Genomic DNA, 19869 nt, shown 5'->3' with positions numbered 1-19869 from the left:
TCAGGATGTTACTGTGCTGAACATTTGTGTCAGGATGTTACTGTGTTGGTGAATATTTGTTCAGGATGTGATTGTGTTGGTGAATATTTGTGTCAGGATGTTACTGTGCAGAACATTTGTGTCAGGATGTGATTATGTTGGTGAATATTTGTGTCAGGATGTTACTGTGCTGCTGAATATTTGTGTCAGGATGTTACTGTGTTGGTGAATATTTGTGTCAGGATGTTACTGTGTTGGTGAATATTTGTGTCAGGATGTTACTGTGCTGAACATTTGTGTCAGGATGTTACTGTGTTGGTGAATATTTGTTCAGGATGTGATTGTGTTGGTGAATATTTGTGTCAGGATGTTACTGTGCAGAACATTTGTGTCAGGATGTGATTATGTTGGTGAATATTTGTGTCAGGATGTTACTGTGCTGCTGAATATTTGTGTCAGGATGTTACTGTGTTGGTGAATATTTGTGTCAGGATGTTACTGTGTTGGTGAATATTTGTGTCAGGATGTTACTGTGTTGGTGAATATTTGTGTCAGGATGTGATTGTGTTGGTGAATATTTGTGTCAGGATGTTACTGTGTTGGTGAACATTTGTGTCAGGATGTTACTCTGCTGAACATTTGTGTCAGGATGTGACTGTGTTGGTGAATATTTATGTCAGGATATTATTGAGCGAGTGAATATTTGTGTCTGGATGTTATTGTGTTGGTGAATATTTGTGTCAGGATGTGATTGTGTTGGTGAATATTTGTGTCAGGATGTTACTGTGTTGGTGAACATTTGTGTCAGGATGTTACTCTGCTGAACATTTGTGTCAGGATGTGACTGTGTTGGTGAATATTTGTTCAGGATGTGATTGTGTTGGTGAATATTTGTGTCAGGATGTGTTACTGTGTTGGTGAATATTTGTGTCAGGATGTTACTGTGTTGGTGAATATTTGTGTCAGGATGTTACTGTGCTGCTGAATATTTGTGTCAGGATGTTACTGTGCTGCTGAATATTTGTGTCAGGATGTTACTGTGTTGGTGAATATTTGTTCAGGATGTGATTGTGTTGGTGAATATTTGTGTCAGGATGTTACTGCGCTGGTGAATATTTGGCCAGCATGTTGCTGTGTTGGTGAATATTTGTGTCAGGATGTTACTGTGTTGGTGAATATTTATGTCAGGATATTATTGAGCGAGTGAATATTTGTGTCAGGATGTTATTGTGTTTACGAATATTTGTGTCAGGATGTTATTGTGTTGGTGAATATTTGTGTCAGGATGTTGCTGTGTTGGTGAATATTTTTTGTGTCAGAATGTTCCTGTGCTGCTGAATATTTGTGTCAGGATGTGATTATGTTGGTGAATATTTGTGTCAGGATGTTACTGCGCTGGTGAATATTTGGCCAGGATGTTGCTGTGTTGGTGAATATTTGTGTCAGGGTGTTACTGTGTGGTGAATATTTGTGACAGGTTATTATTGAGCGAGTTAATATTTGTGTCAGGATGTTATTGAGCGAGTGAATATTTGTGTCAGGATGTTGCTGTGTTGGTGAATATTTTTTGTGTCAGAATGTTGCTGTGTGGTGAATATTTGTGTCAGGATGTTACTGCATTGGTGTGTATTTGTGTCAGGATGTTACTGTGCTGCTGAATATTTGTGTCAGGATGTTACTGTACTGGTGAATATTTGTTCAGGATGTGACTGTGTTGGTGAATATTTGTTCAGGATGTGATTGTGTTGCTGAATATTTATGTCAGGATGTTACTGTGTTGGTGAATATTTGTGTCAGGATGTTACTGTGCTGCTGAATATTTGTGTCAGGATGTTACTGCGTTGGTGAATATTTGTGTCAGGATGTTACTGCGCTGGTGGATATTTGTCCAGGATGTTACTGTGTTTATGAATATTTATGTCTGGATATTATTGAGCGAGTGAATATTTGTGTCAGGATGTTACTGTGTTGGTGAATATTTGTCTCAGGATGTGTTTGTGTTGGTGACTATTTGTGCCAGGATGTTACTGCGTTGCTGAACATTTTTTGTGTCAGGATGTTGCTGTGTTTATGAATATTTGTGTCAGGATGTTCCTGTGTTGGTGAATATTTGCAGTAGGATATGAATGTGTTGGTGAATATTTGTGTCAGGACGTTCCTGTGTGCTGAATATTTTGTCTCAAGGTGTGAATGTGTTGGTGAATATTTGTGGTAGGATGTTGCTGTTTTGGTGAATATTTCTATCACGATGTGAATGTGTTGGTGAATATTTGTGTCTGGATGTGAATGTGTTGGTGAATATTTGTAACAGGATGTGAATGTGTTGGTGAATATTCGTGTCAGGATGTTACTCTGCTGCTGAACATTTGTGTCAGCATGTGATTGTGTTGGTGAATATTTGTAGTAGGATATGAATGCGTTGGTGAATATTTGTGTCAGGATGTGACTGTGTTGGTGAATATTTGTGTCAGGACGTTCCTGTGTGCTGAATATTGTGTCTCAAGATGTGAATGTGTTGGTGAATATTTGTGTCAGGATGTTTCTGTGTTGGTGAATATTTGTATCAGGATGTGATTGTGTTGGTGAATATTTATAGTAGGATGTGAATGTGTTGGTGAATATTTGTGTCAGGATGTTTCTGTATCGGTGAATATTTGTATCAAGATGTGAATGTGTTTATGAATATTTGTATCAGCATGTGATTGTGTTGGTGAATATTTGTGTCTGGATGTTACTGTGTTGGTGAATATTTGTGTCAGCATGTTACCGTGTTGGTGAATATTTGCGTCAGGAATTTGCTGTGTTGGTGAATGTTTTGCTTCAGGATGTTACTGTGTTGGTGGATATTTGTGTCTGGATGTTACTGTGTTGGTGAATATTTGTGTCTGGATGTTACTGTGTTGGTGAATTACTGTGTTGGTGAATATTTGTGTCAGGATGTTACTGTGTTGGCGAATATTTGTGTCAGCATGTTACTGTGTTGGTGAATATTTGTGTCAGGATGATATGTGGTGGTGAATATTTGTGACCGGATCTTGCTGCGTTGGTGAATATTTGTGTCAGGATGTTGCTGTGTTTATGAATATTTGTGTCTGGATATTATTGTGTTGGTCAATATTTGTGTAAAAATCTTACTGTGATAGTGGATATTTTGTGACAGGATGTTATTGTGTTGGTGAATATTTGTGTCAGGATGTTACTGTGTTGGTGAATACTTGTATCAGGATGTTACTGTGTTGGTGAACATTTGTGTCAGGATGTTATTCGGTTGGTGAATATTTGTGTCAGGATGATACTGTGATGGTGAACATTTGTGTCAGGATGTTACTGTGTTGGTGAATATTTGTGTCAGGATGTTGCTGTGTTGGTGAATATTTGTGTCAGGATGTTGCTGTGTTGGTGAATATTTGTGTCTGGATGTGAATGTGTTGGTGAATATTTGTGTCATGATGTGAATGTGTTGGTGAATATTTGTGTCATGATGTGAATGTGTTGGTGAATATTTGTGTCAGGATGTTACTGTGGTGGTGAATATTTGTGTCAGGATGTTACTGTGGTGCTGAATATTTGTGTCAGGATGTTGCTATGTTTGTCACTATTTGTGCCAGGATGTTTCCGCGTTAGTGAATAATTGTGTCTGGATGTTAATGTGTTAGTGAATTTTTGTGTTACCACGTTATTGCGTTAGTGAATATTTCGCCGGAATTTTACGCCACCTCAGTGAGCTGGCTTGGGGGTGGGTGGTGGGGTGGCGTTACATTGTGTAGGAGGATCCAGGAGGCCTTCCCGACTCGCTCCCGCCTCTGCCCCTCTTTACTTGGGCCGGTGGGGGGCTGTGCGATAAATGGGCCGCCTGCCCCAGGCCAGTCGAGGCTGTTAAGTAGCCACTTAACGGTCACTTAAATGCTTTGCCCGCCTCTACGAGGATTTTACCCGTGGCAAGCAGGCGTCTGGGAGACCTGAAAGGCTGCCCTGTGAAATTTGGCGGCCTCTCAGCACCCCGGGAGTGGACCCTGTCAAACGGGCACAGGGTGCCCAATTGTGGACTGCCCCCTGCTCCCCAAACCCCCCCCCCCACCCAGGACCAGCGATGCCCCTCTTCCCTCCAAAGGACCCTCCTTGCCTCACTGGGGCATGACCGATTTCCCTGGTCTGCAAACCCCAACTTACCTGCACTGCTGGCTCCATGTCCTCGGCTGGGCTGCAGTCCTAGCAGTGGCCACCGCTCCTGGTCGTGATGCTGGGACTCAGAGCTGCTGGCCCGCTGATTGACTGGCAGCTCAATGAGGCGGAACTTCCTCCGTCAAGCGGGTGGAAGTCCCACCTCAGTCCAAATAAAGCCTGGGTACCCGTAAAATGTGAGATGGATCACTGGGCTGGGCGGAAGCGGGTGTGCCACCAACTTTTACGTCGATGACCAGCTCCCGTCTGCCCAACGTAAAATCCAACCCTTTGTGTCAGGATGTTGTTGTGTTTTTGAATATTTGTACCTGGATGTCGCTGTATTGGTGAATAATTGTGTCTGGATGTTGCTGTGTTGGTGAATATGTGTGTCTGGATGTTGCTGTGTTGGTGAATATTTGTGTCAGGATGATACTTTGTTTATCAATATTTGTTTAAGGATGTTAGTGTTAGTGAATATTTGTGCCAGGATGTTGTTGTGTTCTTGAATATTTGTGTCAGGTTGTTGCTCTGTTCGTGAATACTTGTGTCAGGATCTTATTGTGTCAGTGAATATTTGTGTAAAAATGCTACTGTGTTAGTGAATATCTGTGTCAGGATGTTGTGTTGGTTCACATTTGTGTCAGGAATGTTACTGTGCTGGTGAATGTTTGTGTCGGGATGTTGCTGTGCCAGTAAATAGTTGTGTCAGGATTTTGGTGTGTTTGTGAATATTTGTGTCAGGAATGTTACTGTGCTGGTGAATGTTTGTGTCATCATTTGGCTGTGTTATTGGATGTTCACTAATTTATGACATGAGAGGTCAATGTTTTTGTTCCCTGTTCAATCTGATTGTTTTATGCTGTTTTATTAATATACAGAGTATTTTTGTGGGAGTAATGATTTACTCTGTTTTTCAGCATGTGTTATCAGGATAGTGTTTGGTGTGAATATTTAGCTCAGACACTTTAGTGAATATTTCTTTCTGATCCCTGCACTATTTGTTTTTGGTTTTCTTTATTGAGTTGCCTCATTCTTTTACCCAGAGACTGACAGCAGCCTCTATATATAATAGCATCTGTTTCTCTGTCTGTCCCCCTTCTCTTTTCACTCTACCTGTGTGTGTGTGTCTCTTGCTTTCACCCTCTTTTGGTATTTTGTTTATTTTTCTCTCTTATCCGTCTGCATTTCTCTGGCTGCACTTTGGTGCCTTCTTTCCTGCCCTTTTCTCTCTGTCTGTGTGTGTGTGTGTGTGTGTGTGTCTCTCTCTCTCTCTCTCCCTCACACTGTATTTCCTTTCTCTTTTTCTTTCTTTCTGTTTTTCTCAGTGTTTCACTTTCTTTTTCTCTGTTTCTGTCTTTCCCTGCCTGTCTCTCTGCCTTTCTGTCTGCCACTCCTCTGTTCTATTTGTCTTTCTCTGTCTCTCTCTCTCTCACTTTGTCTCACTTTCTCTATCTCTGTCTCTCTTTATGCATTTGTCTGTCTCTATCTCTCTCTCTATCTCTCACTGTATTTCCCTCTCTCTCACTCCTCTCTCTGACTCTACCTCTGTGTCTTTCCCTCTCTCTCTCCCTCTCTCTCACTGTCTGTCTATGTGTCTCTCGCTTTAATGATATTCATTAGCTTGTGCTTTGCTGTGCTGCTGGTGTTGCAGTCAATCTTTCTCAGTCCCCCTGATGGGATTCCTGCCTATAAGAAGGCTCTGCGTGCTAATATGGACAAGCAATGATGTGAGTAAGCCCTGTGTTGGCTCAGCTGCTTAGTGCTGCCTCTCCTGCCGGCGTCTCCAGCACGCTCCACTCTCACTGAACCAGTCTGGTGGCAGCACTTGAAGAAACGGTAGAATGTTGGACCAGTGCTCAGTGTCTGTGCAGAGGGCTGAATTAGAGACATGGCTTTGGGAAACGGAGGGATGCATTCTCAGTTCTCCTCCAGCTGGCCTGCCCTGGGCCCTCGCAGGAGAAGTATATGGTATATCTACAGGTAAAGATATTAATGCAAGAAAGCAAAGGGGCTTCTCTCTGGTCCCTGACAGACAGCATGCTTGACTGTATGAGGGAAAAGGGCCTGCTTTTTTTCAACAGAGGCCTAGACTTTAATGCAAAGACCTGTGACTAAATACTCCATTCACTCGCTTATTTATCCATTGATTACTTTCATTCATCTCTCGCCTTCAGCACACTCTCCTCCCTCCCTCACTCCCTCTCTCTATCTCTCTTTCTGTTTATGACCAGCCTCAGGATCCCACCCACCGTCCCCCCCACCCCCCCCCCCCCCAACTCCCCAATTCAGAGCCTGCGTCGCAGATCTCTGCATGCACATTAATAATCTGAATGAGTGCATTGGGTTTTCATTGATCGATCTTTCACTAGAGTGTGTAGCAAGTGAATAGAGGGATTAAACAGAAAGAGCAGGGGTGGGGAGGGGGGAGGTCGCCGAGAGAGAGAAAATAGGCCTTCAGACTGGCAATAATTTAATGATTGAAAAGCAGACCGTCACAGTGTTTACTGCGCGCGTGCGTGCATGTGTGTGTGTGTCTGTGTGTGTGGTTGTGTGTGTATCTGTGTTGTGTATGTGTGTATCTGTGGTGTGTGTGTGGTGTGTGTGTGTGTATGTGTTGTGTGTGGTGTGTGTATCTGTGTGTGTGTTGTGTGTGTACTTGAGTGTGCTTTGTGTCTATATGTGTTGTGTATAGGAGTGTACATGTATGTATGTTTTGTGTGTTTATATGTGTGTGTGTATGTCTTGTGTTCATTTCTCCCTCGGGCACTCAGTGTGTCAGTGATTGTGAGCTGGATGTTCACACTGGGCTGTGGACAGGTCGGTTTGAAGGCAGGCGAGTGTGTTTCTGCTGAGTTTGAACGCGTGCCCTGGGTGAGGCTGCAGGCTGAGATATGACTGTGTCCATTGGTGTGCTGGCGTGAGAAGTGATCGTGCCTGGTCAGTCGGCAAGTGCAGGTGTAGCTTCTGCTTGGGTGAAAAGTGTGTCGTCCATCTGTGCAATACGGTCTCCCTACCTCTCGTCGTGCAAGCCCATTGCCTCTTAGTCCTCTCTATTGCTATCATGTGTCTGATAAGTGGAGCTTTGAAGGACAAAACTGCTTCTGTCGATGCTTGGCTGTGGACCTTGTTTTTAAGTGTCAGCCATGGCTCAGTTGGTAGCACTCTTGCCTCTGACTCAGGTCATGGGTTCAAGTCCAGAGACTTAAGCACGATAATCTAGGCTGACACTCCCAGTGCAGTACTGAGGGAGAGCTGCACTGTCGGAGGTGCCGTCTTTCAGATGAGATGTTAAACCAAGGTCCAGTCTGCCCTCTCAGGTCGACATGAACAATCTCATTGGCACTGTTTCAAAGAAGAGAAGGGATTTCTTACCAGTGTCCTGGTCAATATTTATCCCTGAAGCAACACCACAAAAACAGATGCATTATCATGTTGCTGTTTGTGGTAGCTTGCTGTGCGCAAATTGGCTGCCACTTTTCCAACATTTCAACACTGACTATACTTCAAAAGTACTCTATTGGCTGTAAAGTGCTTTGGGACATCCTGAGGTTGTGAAAAGCGCTATAGAAATGCAAGTCTGTCTTTTTAATCTGGCATTAATATTTTCGGGGCTTTCTTACACTCAGACTGACTCCAGGGTGGGGATGTGTTTGGAGAGCAGGGACAAGAGTAAAAAGAAAGTCTTGCAATTAATTACTGCCTTTCCTGACCTCAGCAGGTCCCCAAAGCTCCTTCAACCAATGGAGTACTTTTCTGACATGTAGTCCCTGTTATAATGTAGGAAATTTTAGGAGTGACCGGCTGGGGAATCTTGTCTGAACCAATGGAGTTTTCCTTCTGTTATTTTAGCGGGGGTTGGGTCTCTTGTTTTGTAGTATCCTGTCTGTCTGTCTCTCCCTCCCAGCTGCCACTCCCACCCACCGCAGTGCTGGTTTGCAGAAGCATGAATAACAGACATCCTCTGGGAACCTCCACGCTTCCTCGTGTGCAAGACAGCAGGGCTATTTGGCTGTGGGGGACATCGCCACAGAACCCGAATCTGCCCTCACCAGACATGCCCCCATTCCACCGGTAGTCACTGGATTGCCACCGGGGTCTCGTATCCGGGCTGATCAAATTTGTCTCCGGGTTATCCCCAGCCACAGGGTGCTGAGGCCAAACTTAATGCCATCTATGCAACAGGTCCAATTATGAAAGGTCAGGGGCAATCACAAATTCCCTGTGCCCTTGCTGCCCCGCTCACACGGTAGCTTGGGAACTGTTCCAATTTGCCAAGCAGTTGCCGTGGATATGCTCAGGGTCCCTTTGATTGAGTTATCCTCATTGGCTAAGTGAAGGAGAATTAGGGAGTGGCTCCCACCCCTAATCCGGGCCCTGCCAAACCCTTCCCCCCTCTCAGTAACAGCAACCTATACTTAGCCCGTGCGTGCAACTTGATTAAACATTCCTGGAGGCTTCACCGAGGGAGAGGTGGGATTAGATACCAAAAGTAGCTGTTTAGGACGGTAACCAAAGGGTTAAGGAGGATTTTAAAGGTTGGGGCGGCAGGGCGGGAGAGAGTTATACAGGGTTTAGAAAGAGAATGGAAGAGTAGGAATTGTGCAGGCTGAATGGCCTTAGTCCAGCTGAGTGGAGCCAAGGTTAGGGGGAGAAATTATGAAACAGGGGCAGGGTCAAAAGGGTGGTGGGTGCAAACTGGAAGACTTTGAAGGGGCATGACTGAGAGTATCAGCAGTAGTGAAGGAGAGGGTAAGGTACATACGGTGGTGGGAAATGTTACCGAGGTGGAAATAGACCATCTGGTACGTGTAAAAGAAAAGAAAGATCCATGCAAATTCTATCACCTTTCATGACCTCAGGACTTTCCAAAGCACTTTACAAGCCAATGAAGTCACTGTTGTAATTTAGGAAACATGGCAGCCAATTTGTGCACAGCAAGATCCCACAAACAGCAATATGATGATGACTTGATAAACTTCTTTTCAGTGATGTTGACTGAGGGATGAATATTGGCCAGGATGAACTCCCCTGCTTTTCTTTGAACAGTGCTGTGGCATCTTTTAGGCCCACCTGAGAGGGCAGTGGGGGGGACCTCAGTTTTAACATCTCATCCAAAAGATGGCACCTCCAATGGAGTAGCACTCCCTCGGTACTGAACTGGGAGCGTCAGTCTAGATTTTCGTCGGCAGTCTCTGGAGTGGGACTTGAACCCATAACCTTCTGACTCCAATGAGACTGTTACCCACTGGGCCATTCAGGCACTAAGTACAAGTTGTCCACCCTGTGCATTGTAAGCTCCCAAACCCAGATCACAGTTGAGTCTGGGAGTTAATCTGGAGTCTCCTGTTAGCTTTCCCAAGGAACTATTGGATAGAATTTATGGGGAGACGGTAGTGTAGTGTTAATAACAGTGGATTAGTAATCCAGAGGCCCAGGCTAATGCTCCTGGGGACACGGGTTCAAATCCCACCACGGCAGCTGGTTTAAATTAAATTAATTAATTAAGAAAAAACTGGAATTGAAAGCTAGTCTCAGTAATGGTGCCATGAAACTATTATTGACTGTTGTTAAAAACCCATCAGATTCACCAATGTCCTTGAGGGAAGGAAATCTGCCGTCCATACCTGGTCTGGCCTACATGTGGCTCCAGACCCACAGCAATGTGGTTGACTCTTAACTGTCCTCTGAAATGACCTCGCAAGCCCCTCAGTTCAAGGGCAATTAGGGATGGACAATAAATGCTGGCCTTGCCAGTGACGCCCACATCCCATTAAAGAATATAAAAAAGGCACCTCTCAGTGCAGTGCTAAGCCATACAAATCAGAAGGCCTTGGGTTTGAGGTCTACTAAGCTAACCAGTCCCACCCAGAGCTACGTTTTGGGCACAGTTGTTGTCCTTGATATCCCTGGGCTTCGAAGGAGCAAAATCAGCCAAGGGTTCCCACTCTCGATTGCTCGTCCTGCTGGAAAGTGCGAGGGTCTGGACATTTGGCGTGAGGGCAGGATTGGGCTAGGCTGCAACTGCCAACCACATGGAGTAGTCTGTCAGTGTTCACTGTCTCAGCCCAGGCATGGGGCGCGTGGGCGAGCTACTGCATTGGGGCCCAGCCCCGGCACCTTCAGGAGAGAGGATTAATTGGAAAATAGCCCAGCTACAATCCCAGGTATTGGTGCTCGGGCTTTCGGAGTGTGGCAACTCTGTGCCATCCCTTCTTCGCTGTGCCAGCCCCGCGGTGGTGGTCTAATAGTCGACTCGAGGGTGCGGGGGGGTGGCGGTGGGGAGAGGTGGAGGTGACCAGCTTTAGACTGGCAACAGAAGCCCTTCATGTGCAGCATTTCACTAGGAACATGAGAACTACTGGATGAAGAAAGCCCAGGTTTTGTCTCTTGTGCCCTCTACCATCCTGGTAGTCACATGATACAACGATAATGGAGTTGTTGACCAATCACAGCAACCAATCCCCGTCAGTGGAAGCATCAGTTGCGTCCACCCAGCACTGCTGGCGGAACTGCTTGAGTGCTTTAGCCCTCTCCCGAAATTTGGAGCACAGCCAGGAGCACTGCCTCCGTGCCTTTGAGTCCATTGGTGCAAGACAGCAGTGTTGATCAGCACGACTCGGACCTGACGTGTTAGATAAGCAGGAGTGATACTCTCCTCCTTGCTCAAAGGCGTATTTCGTAACTTCCTTCAGAGGTCTGTCACTGAACAGGTCCCCGCGCACTACTCGTCCAGTGTAGTGCACAAGCCCTCCGCCAGGAGGAACTGTATTTAACTCCATCCGCCTTGGGTCCATGTCCCTTAATACCCTCACCTAATAAAAATCCAGCATTGTCAAGTTTTGTAATTGTCAATTGACCCCACCCCTTCCCCCACTGCCTCGACAGCAAGATTGGATGCAAGATTGTTAGCATAAACAGAGATGTGGCACATCCTCAGGGAAGAGTACAAATCTTTGTTTTGTTTTGTCACGCATGCTGACATTTTTCTCACTTTGTTCTGTGCACTTGAAAATAGAAAGTCAAGGGGTTTGCAACAAGGAATATCTGCTTGCGAGGTGAAATGGGACTTTGCCAGTGTGAGGAAATAAAAGACTCAAACTTTCTCGAAGCACTTCTTCGCCAGCAAAGTACTGTTTGAAGTCTAGCCCTACAACCCTCCGAGATCGCTCTGATCCTCTAAGATCTCTGCTATCCTCCCATTCTAGCCTCTGAGAAAACCCTGATTTTGATCAGATGCCAACTTGTCAATGGTAACTCATCCAGGTGACCATGCACGACCTATGGTTTTAGATAGTGAATTTTTTGCTATTCGTTCTTCGGGATATGAGATAGTAATTATTGTCCATCGCTAGTTGCCCTTTGATAAGGTGGTGGTGGGCCTTCTTCATGAACGACTGCAGTCTGTGTGGTGAAGTGCTGTTATGTAGGGAGTTCCAGGATTTTAACTCGGCGACAATGAAGGAATGGGCAAGTCGGTGATTAAGGGGGACTTGGAGGTGATGGTGTTCCCATGAAGCTGCTGTTCCTTCAGCTGCCTAGGCCGCAAGTTCTCTGGAGTTCTCTCCCTAAACTTCTCCACCTCTTTCTCCTCCTTTAAGACGCTCCTTTAAACCTACCTCTTTGGCCAAGCTTTTGGTCAGCTGTTTTAATAGCTCCTTATGTGGCTCGGGGTCAAATTGTGTTTGATACCCGCTCCTGTGAAGTGTCTTGGGACATTATGCTATGTTGAAGGACCTATATAAATGCAAGTTGCCATTATTGTAATACAAGGAATTAATGACAATTTGTGCGCAGCAAGATCACACAACAAACAGCAATTGAGATGAAAGGAGGAGATAGAATTGGAAGGCTAAGAGACTGTGGAAGTTAAAGAAAAAAGAAGGGACTTGCATTACTATAGTGCCTTTCACCACCTCTGGATGACCCAGAGCACCTTACACTTCTGAAGTATAGTCACTCTTGTAGGAAATTCAGCAGCCAGTTTGCGCACAGCAAGCTCCCACAAACAGCAATGTGATAATGACCACACAATCTGTTTGAGTGAGGAATAAATATTTGCCAGTGCACTCGGGAGAATTCCCCTCCTCCTCTTCAAAATGGTGCCATGGGATCTTTTACGTTCACTTAAGAGGGCGGATGGAGCCTCAGTTCAATATCTCATCGGAAAGACGACACCTCAGGTAATGACACTCAGCACTCCTTCAGTACTGGGACTGAACTGTAATGTCATACAGCACAAAGCAGTCTGTTTTATCAACAGCTCATCCAGCACCTAAAACATCCACTCTCTCCACCACCGACGCACAGTGGCAGCAGTGTGTACCATCTATAAGATGCACTGCAGCAGCTCACCAAGACTCCTTCAGCAGCACCTTCCAATCCTGCAAATTCTACCACCGAGAAGGACAGGGGCAGCAGGCGCATGGGAACACCACCACCTGCAAGTTCCCCTCCAAGCCACACACCATCCTGACTTGGAACTATATCGCTGTTCCTTCACTGGGTCAAAATCCTGGTGCACTCTAACTAGCAACAATCATCACGTGGACTGCAGCGGTTCAAGAAGAAGGCCCACCAGTAGCTAGAGATGGACAAGAAGTGCTAGCAATGACCGTATCTCAAAGAATGAATAGGAAAAAAAATTACTTTGTAAAACCCACAAGTCAAGCATGGTCACTTGCATGAGGCACAGGCGGGCGGTTGGCATCAAGGGAAACTAGCCTTAGCATATCGGGAGAAGGGGAGAGAAAAGCTATGAGGGAAAGACATGCCAGTAAGGGAAGAACTCAGGATCTCAAACTGCCACAGGTTAACCCCGTTTCTTTCAAATCAATGAGTAGTAAGCAATATTTAGCAGCTTTCTCACAGTTGAACTAAAATTTATCAGGGCATCATGGGGTCCTCCCTATCTCTGTAACATCCGCCAGCTGTACAATCCTCCATCTCTGTGCTTCTCAAATTCTGGCCTCCTGCGCATCTCATACTTTAATCGCTCCGCCATTAGCCGCTGTGCCTTCGACTGCCTCGGCTGGAGTTTTCTCCCCCTTTTTAAGACGCTCCTTAAAACCGACCTCTTTGACCAAGCTATGGGTTACCTGTCACTCTGTGTTTCAGTGTCAAGTTCTGTTTGATAATGCTCCTGTGACCCGCCTTGGGATATTTTACTATATTCAAAGAGCTATATAAATGCAAGTTGTTGTTGACATTGGAGTTGAGAAGGATGCCAGGGCTGGAGTAGAAATGAGAGAAAGTGGGGTTTGACCAACTTGGCTATGCATTTTCTTGCCAGTCCTTGCTTATAGTTGACATCTTTTGGAAGTCTACAATTGGACAGAGTGATGGGATGTGAGTGGAACCAAGGCCTAACATCAGGCTTCAAGTTTGCAGACTCGATAGAATTTGACTGAAAATGTTAATAAGTTGACCAGTGGCATTGGGAGACACAAAGGGATTGTGGGCGGGGGGACAATGGTCTTCTGTTTTTAAGTCAAACTTTGGGGATTCGGCTCAATTGTTGGAAATTTCACAAAAAAACATCCGTCCTACTAAAAGTAGACGAGGGGGTGGGGGTGGGGGAGATCAATGTGGCCCCCACCAGGCTGCCTTTGAAACCCGGTGATCAGAGGCTGAGGCTGGCTCGGCAGAGGCCTAGGATTAGGGGCCCTGACTGGGGAATGAGGCAGGAGCCAATAGAAGTAAACTGGAAAATAGCAAATTTGCTGTCTGGAAAAGCTGTAATGCCTGTTTTTTTTGTTCCCCTTTCTTTTTCAGTGACTACATCATTAAAGAGAAAACAGTACTACTGCAGAAAAAGGACAGTGAAGGTTTTGGATTTGTGCTTCGAGGGGCTAAAGGTGAGCTTTGTCAGCGCAAGCACATCTTCCTTCCGGATGTTGGCAGAGCCAACCAGAGCACTGCCGCTCTCTAGGCCTATCTTTCATCTGGCGCAGTTGTTATAGAAATGGGCAACATCATTGATCAATGGACCGGAAGAGAACCATGGAATGACACAACAAAGGGGGAGGCTATTCGGCCTATTGCATTCGTGCCGACTCTTTGAAAGAGCTACCCAATTAGTCCTACTACCCTGCTCTTTCCCTGAAGCCCTGCAAATGTCTCCATTTCAAGTATTTGTCCAATTTTCGTTTTGCAAATTACTATTCAATACACCCTTTCAGGCAGCACGTTCCAGATTGTAATAACTCTTTTTGAAAAACCGTTTTCCTCATGTCGCCTCTGTTTCTTTCTGCCACTGGAAACAGCTTCTCCTTCATGATTTTGAACACCTCTGTCAAATCTTCCCTTAACTTCTCCACTCTAGAGAACAATATCAGCTTTTCCAATCTCTAAAGTGCCTGGTCCGATTCTTGTAAATCTCCTCCACTCCCTCTCCAAGGCCTTTACATCTTTATTAAAGTGTGGTCCCAGAAGTGGCCACAATCCTCCAGCTGGGGCCTAACCAGTGCTTTAGTTGAGCATCTTATAAAGCTCCTTTGCCAGTTGGCATCACCCCCCACATTCCACAGGCATAGCGTTGTGAGTGGGATGGGCAGAGGCCTGGCATTTGCTACTTCCCCTGAGAAACACCAGTAACATGGCAACCGCAACTCCTGGGCGGCATGGTCCTCATCGTCCTCTTTGCTATCGCCATCACCTTCCTCCTCCTGTGCCGCCCTTTGCTGTGGTGAACCTGAGGAATGGGTGAGCAACACCCTCCGTTGGGATTAAGGAGGTAGAGCAGGGTATTGAGCATTTGGTGGTGCTTCGCAAGGGTGCCATGACGATGGTGCAAGTGCTCAGTCAGGAACCTGGCATTGGTAAGATATTGCTGCGAAGTGCCTCCTTACGAGCGCCAAAGACTTCCCCTTGAATGGGGGCGAGGTACGTCAGGTTGGGGTAAACCTCGATGCTGCCCTGTCTGCGGTGAGGAAATTCTACATCCAAAGTTGCCATTCTGTATGGGGCTGGACGGAGGGTAAGGCTGCCAGTTGAGGACTGGGCGCCAAGTGGCATGGGAGAGAGTGAAGTCAGGGATGTTGTAGGGAGCGGGGCTTGTGAGTTTTAAGGCTGTTCATGTGGAGAAAGGGATGTTATGGACTGTGCACGTGAATAAGTAAGAGGTGAGCCATGGTGCAAGATGACTAGTTTGAGCCCCCCTACTAACAAAAGAACAAAAGAAATAGGAGCAGGAATGGGCTACTCATTCCCTTGAGCCTGCTCTGCCATTCAATAAGATCATGGCTGATCTGATTTTGGAGCTGGCAGTCAGTCCCAGTATCACCTCCCCCACAGCTGGCACAAGTGCTAGTTCTGGGTGGTGGGGTAAGTTGGGGGGGGCAGCCAGGATTCTGTTCATTCTGCCTTCGATACTGCCACGTGAGCACATGGGTGAATGAGTGTGGTTGTGTGTTCTTCTCCTCTGGCTTTATGCCAGGCCACTGCTACCTCCCAGGCATAGGTGGTGCATGAGTGGCTATAATTCAGTTGAAGCGTAATAGCAATATAGTGAAGACGTGCAGTTAGGTCATTAGAGTGTGAAGGAGAAGATCCAAGCACTGTTTGCATCTTCCCTGTGTTTTCTAGTCTGTTGCTGAAGAGCACAGACTCGGGTGGCTTTATAAAGGACATTTTCCAGGTTGATCAGCTACCCATGCTGGTTTTACACCGCTGCCAGCAGTAATGGGAATGCAAATGGTCAGACCAGGAAACTTCTAAGTAACTCCCTCTAGAGGTCGCTGGCGAGCACACCACGTCTTTTTCACCAAAGGGGCGACAATGGTGTAACTCAGTTTGAGGAAACCCTATGTCCGAATTGCTAGTGTCCCTTAGAGAGATCACAAGATGATTGTTGTGTCAAACTGATACTGAACTTGGGGTTGAGACTGATTGTTAGGGCAACTTAGAAGGATTTTTACTCTTGATGCAATTGTGTTGCACCTGTACCTGAAGAATGTTTGCTAGGAGAGTGTAGAGGGAGCTTTACCCTGTATCTAACCCCGTGTAGTACCTGCCATGGGAGTGTTTGATGGGACAGTGTAGAGGGAGTTTTATTCTGTATCTAATCTGTGCCTGTAGTCTGTACTTGACCTGGAAGTGTCCAGTGATGCCTAAAATGGAAAGTGTCCCGTTCCATTTTCCAGAGCTAACAACTTGAGAGCATATGTATCAAAATGTCATAAGAAAGATTCACAAAAATAGTGACAACAGCCCAGCTACCTCAAACCCCGAGTGTGCAATGGTTGAGGGAAGTCCATGTAAATCCCTTTGTTTTCACGAATTGTTTCATTGGAAAAGCTTGGTTCTTTGGCAGAAGCAGACATAGATCAGTCCTCCTGGGTAAAATGCCAGAGCTGCCTTGAGATGCAATTCCTCTCACCACCCATCCCCACCCTTCCCACCCCACTGCACCCTCCCCTCCCCCCATGCTGTGGATGTAATGGAGGTTTCCCTGCGGAGCTTGATTTGCTGAGCTTGATGTCCATGTCCTTACAGCCCAGACGCCGATTGAAGAGTTCACCCCAACGCCAGCCTTCCCCGCACTTCAGTACCTTGAGTCCGTGGATGAGGGTGGCGTGGCATGGAGGGCAGGACTACGGATGGGAGACTTCCTGATTGAGGTCAGTGCTTGGATTTCTTTCTCCTGCCGATTGCATGTGCTTCTTTCATTATTGATAATGTTGAGTGGACACCATAACAATGTTTGGTTACTGGTAGCAGAAGCATGGGCTTTTCAGTTCGAGTGTTTGGTTCTTGGGATAGACTTGGACCTGAGGGAATGGTCCTTATTTTAAAGGGGGATTCAACAAAAAAAAAACTGCTGCCCTCAACTCCAAGCCAACAACCAGATTTCAAAATGGCACGCATTCTTTGTGGCTGTTTAATATCTTACTCTCCTTGAATATGGTGCTGACTATGTTACTGGACAAGTAATACAGAGGCTTGGTCTAATAATCCAGAGATTGTGAGTTCAAATCCCACCTTGGCAGCATGAGAAATTTTGGAAATCGAAAAAAAAAAGTTGGTATTAGTAAAAGTGGCCAAGACATTTTTGACTTGACACTAAAAACCCAACTAATATCCTATATATGACCTACAAGTGACTCCAATCCCACACCAATATAGTTGACTCAACTGCCCTCCAAGTGGCTTATTGAGCCACTCAGACCCCTATAAAGAATACCACACTGACTACAGCAGGTGAAGATGAGCAATAAATGCCTGCCTTGCCAGTCACGCCCACATCTTGATAATGAATGAAGAATAACTTAGTTTAGTGGTTATCCTACTGTTATTTTGTGGGTGAGTGCCAGAAGAAATAATGACAGTGAAAATGGATTAAAAGTCCAACTCAGTTCACTGATGCTTGTTGAGGAAGGGAACCAGACTCCTCGTCTACGATGAGTAGCTCACAATTCATGTTTCCCACATTCTCGAGGAACTGGAACTGGAAATGATGGCATGACCAGGGAATGGCAGGATTGTGCGTGGGGGTCACAGGTCATCTCCAATACCGCTTACCTGACATCTTCCCCAACACAAAAGAGGCTGAAAATATCTCGTATTGATGTTGGCGAAAAGATTTAATGTTGGGAGTGGTGACTGAAGGTCGGTGCGGGCAGAACGAAGGGTGTGTTTAGGAACAGTGAAGAGTCCAACTGTCAAGATGGCAGTGTGAAAGACTGGGCATGGTTGAGTGAAACTGGTGGGTAATGATTGGGTACAGCTCAGTGACAGTTGATGGGATGATTAGAGGTTGATGTATGAATGGCACAGACTCACAGTAAGATCTTGTCTATGCATAAGTGCCTCTTGAATGTAATCCTCCAATTCTGTTCAGCCCCTCCATCTTCAGTTCTGGGGCAGAATTAGACTAGGCCTGGCTGAGCCTAACCCCTGCCTTCCCTGATTAAAATCTCATGACTGACCCTTGCTCCTGGAGGCCAACTTCCACAGAGAAGCAATGGATGTTTCCATTTTTGCCGGTTTTGTTGTAACCTTAAAGCCCAGAAGCCACGTCGAGGAATTCACTCGAAGGGCTATCTTGTGTGACAGCATGCAAAGTAATCTGATGTTTCGGATGGGGGCCTTATTCCTGCCCGAGATCAGTGTTGACCTTTTGGGAGTTGAAGCTGACCTTTTCTGAGGCCTGCCTGCACAGGCAACCCTTTTAATATTTGATTTTGACCGTTTGGCTGCAGAGTTCGTCCCACCTCCCCACTTCTTTCCCTCCGTTGCAAGACATAGCCTCTCCGCAGTGTCAAAAGGCCAAAGTGACTATTCCGCTGATAACGCCGGACACGGGCATTACATTGAATTGACACGCACAGAAACAAGCCAATAGGCTCATCTGGTCTGTGTGGGTATTTGTGCTCCACAGGAGCCTTCTCCTCCCTGACTTCATTCAAACATTAGCCATTTTGTCAAAGTGCCAGAGGGTCGCCATGGAAACACATGTCAACAACAGCACCTTGAGGGAGAGGTGGGGCTCAGGGGTGTTTCCTTTGTCCTTTCATTTCATTTCTTTGCAAAAACACTGAAAAGAACACATCCATCTACACAAACTGCTTTTGTTGCTATCTTAACCGGATGGTTTTAAACCATCAATCCCAGGGAAGATCCCAGCCTCCAGTCCCCAAATTCAATCAAATGACTTTTTGTACAGCACAGAAGGAAAATCAAAAACGAGATTGTTCAGCCCACTGAAGCTCATTCCTCTAGTAGCTTAGAGAAACTGTACACTGGATTAAACACAGTCCCCCTTCCTGCAACAGCTCTTACAGGGCTGTGCGTTTAAATTGTGTGAAGGCAGAGAATGAAAAGGCATCCAAATGGGTGGCCACTGGTGAAATAAAAACTTTCAAGCCACGTTTTGCAACCAAAAGCTCAAGATTCAGAACCAGTACAAATTTAGCAATGCCACATAAAGAGGCCGCAGGATTACTCATTGTGATGGAATTGGTAAAATAGCACTCCGATGCTCTAGGAGGCAATACTGTGGTTGTGGCTGAGTTGTGGTGTTGGAGCAGAGTAAGGGGAGCTTGATTCCTGTGGTCGACCTGGGAACCCTGGGTGTTAACACTTGCTGCTTACAATGGCTCAGTGAATAGCAGTCTCACCTCTGGCCCAGAATATTGTGGGTTCAAGTTCTAATCCAGAAACTTGACGTCAAAATCTGAGCTGACACTCCCAGCGCAGGACAGAGGGAGTGCTGCACTGTCAGAGGTGCCATCTGTAATGTTGTCTTATGAACAGAAATGGGATGTGTGGAGTCCAGTTCGTTGAAGATCTCTAATAGGTTTATTAACAGCTAAACTGTTATATACAGTACAGAGCAAACTATTTACAGAACCCACGTCTGGATGTTACAGTTGCAGAGTGACCCTGGCTTGTAGTCACATGACAAATCCTGGTACTTGTCTCATTAGCATACTGAGATCTTAAAGGGACATCATTCTTAAAGCCATTATAAACATCCCCTTTGTTTCCAAAGATAAGTCTTGTATGCTACAGAAAAACACATAAAATTGATATCATCAAAATTAATTGTACGGGATATAGATTATAAAATTTACAAGTATAGAAGCTTAAGAGTCTATATATTGTTTTGGTGGTTTGACAACTCTTCCAGGTCTGATCGGTATAACCTTCCAGGGATGTGGATTTCACCCTTGGCTGTTTTGGGTTTGCGGACATGTTGTTAATTTGTCGGTTGTTGTCCTGTTGTTC

At 45.6% G+C, this 19869-nt stretch overlaps 1 protein-coding gene across 1 annotated transcript in view; it reads left to right on the top strand.

Annotated features, from left to right (window-relative positions):
* Positions 1 to 19869, top strand: part of shank1 (SH3 and multiple ankyrin repeat domains 1) — a 223434-nt gene that overhangs the window by 151957 nt on the left and 51608 nt on the right. Inside the window, exons 15-16 of the mRNA XM_068019684.1 lie at positions 13915 to 13997; positions 16636 to 16760. Coding sequence (XP_067875785.1) covers positions 13915 to 13997; positions 16636 to 16760 — 208 coding nt within the window. The remainder of the gene's footprint in view (positions 1 to 13914; positions 13998 to 16635; positions 16761 to 19869) is intronic.

The sequence above is a fragment of the Heterodontus francisci genome, chromosome 41, assembly GCF_036365525.1.
Source record: "Heterodontus francisci isolate sHetFra1 chromosome 41, sHetFra1.hap1, whole genome shotgun sequence".
Taxonomy (NCBI): Eukaryota; Metazoa; Chordata; class Chondrichthyes; order Heterodontiformes; family Heterodontidae; genus Heterodontus; species Heterodontus francisci.
This window is presented reverse-complemented; position numbering and strand designations above follow the sequence as displayed.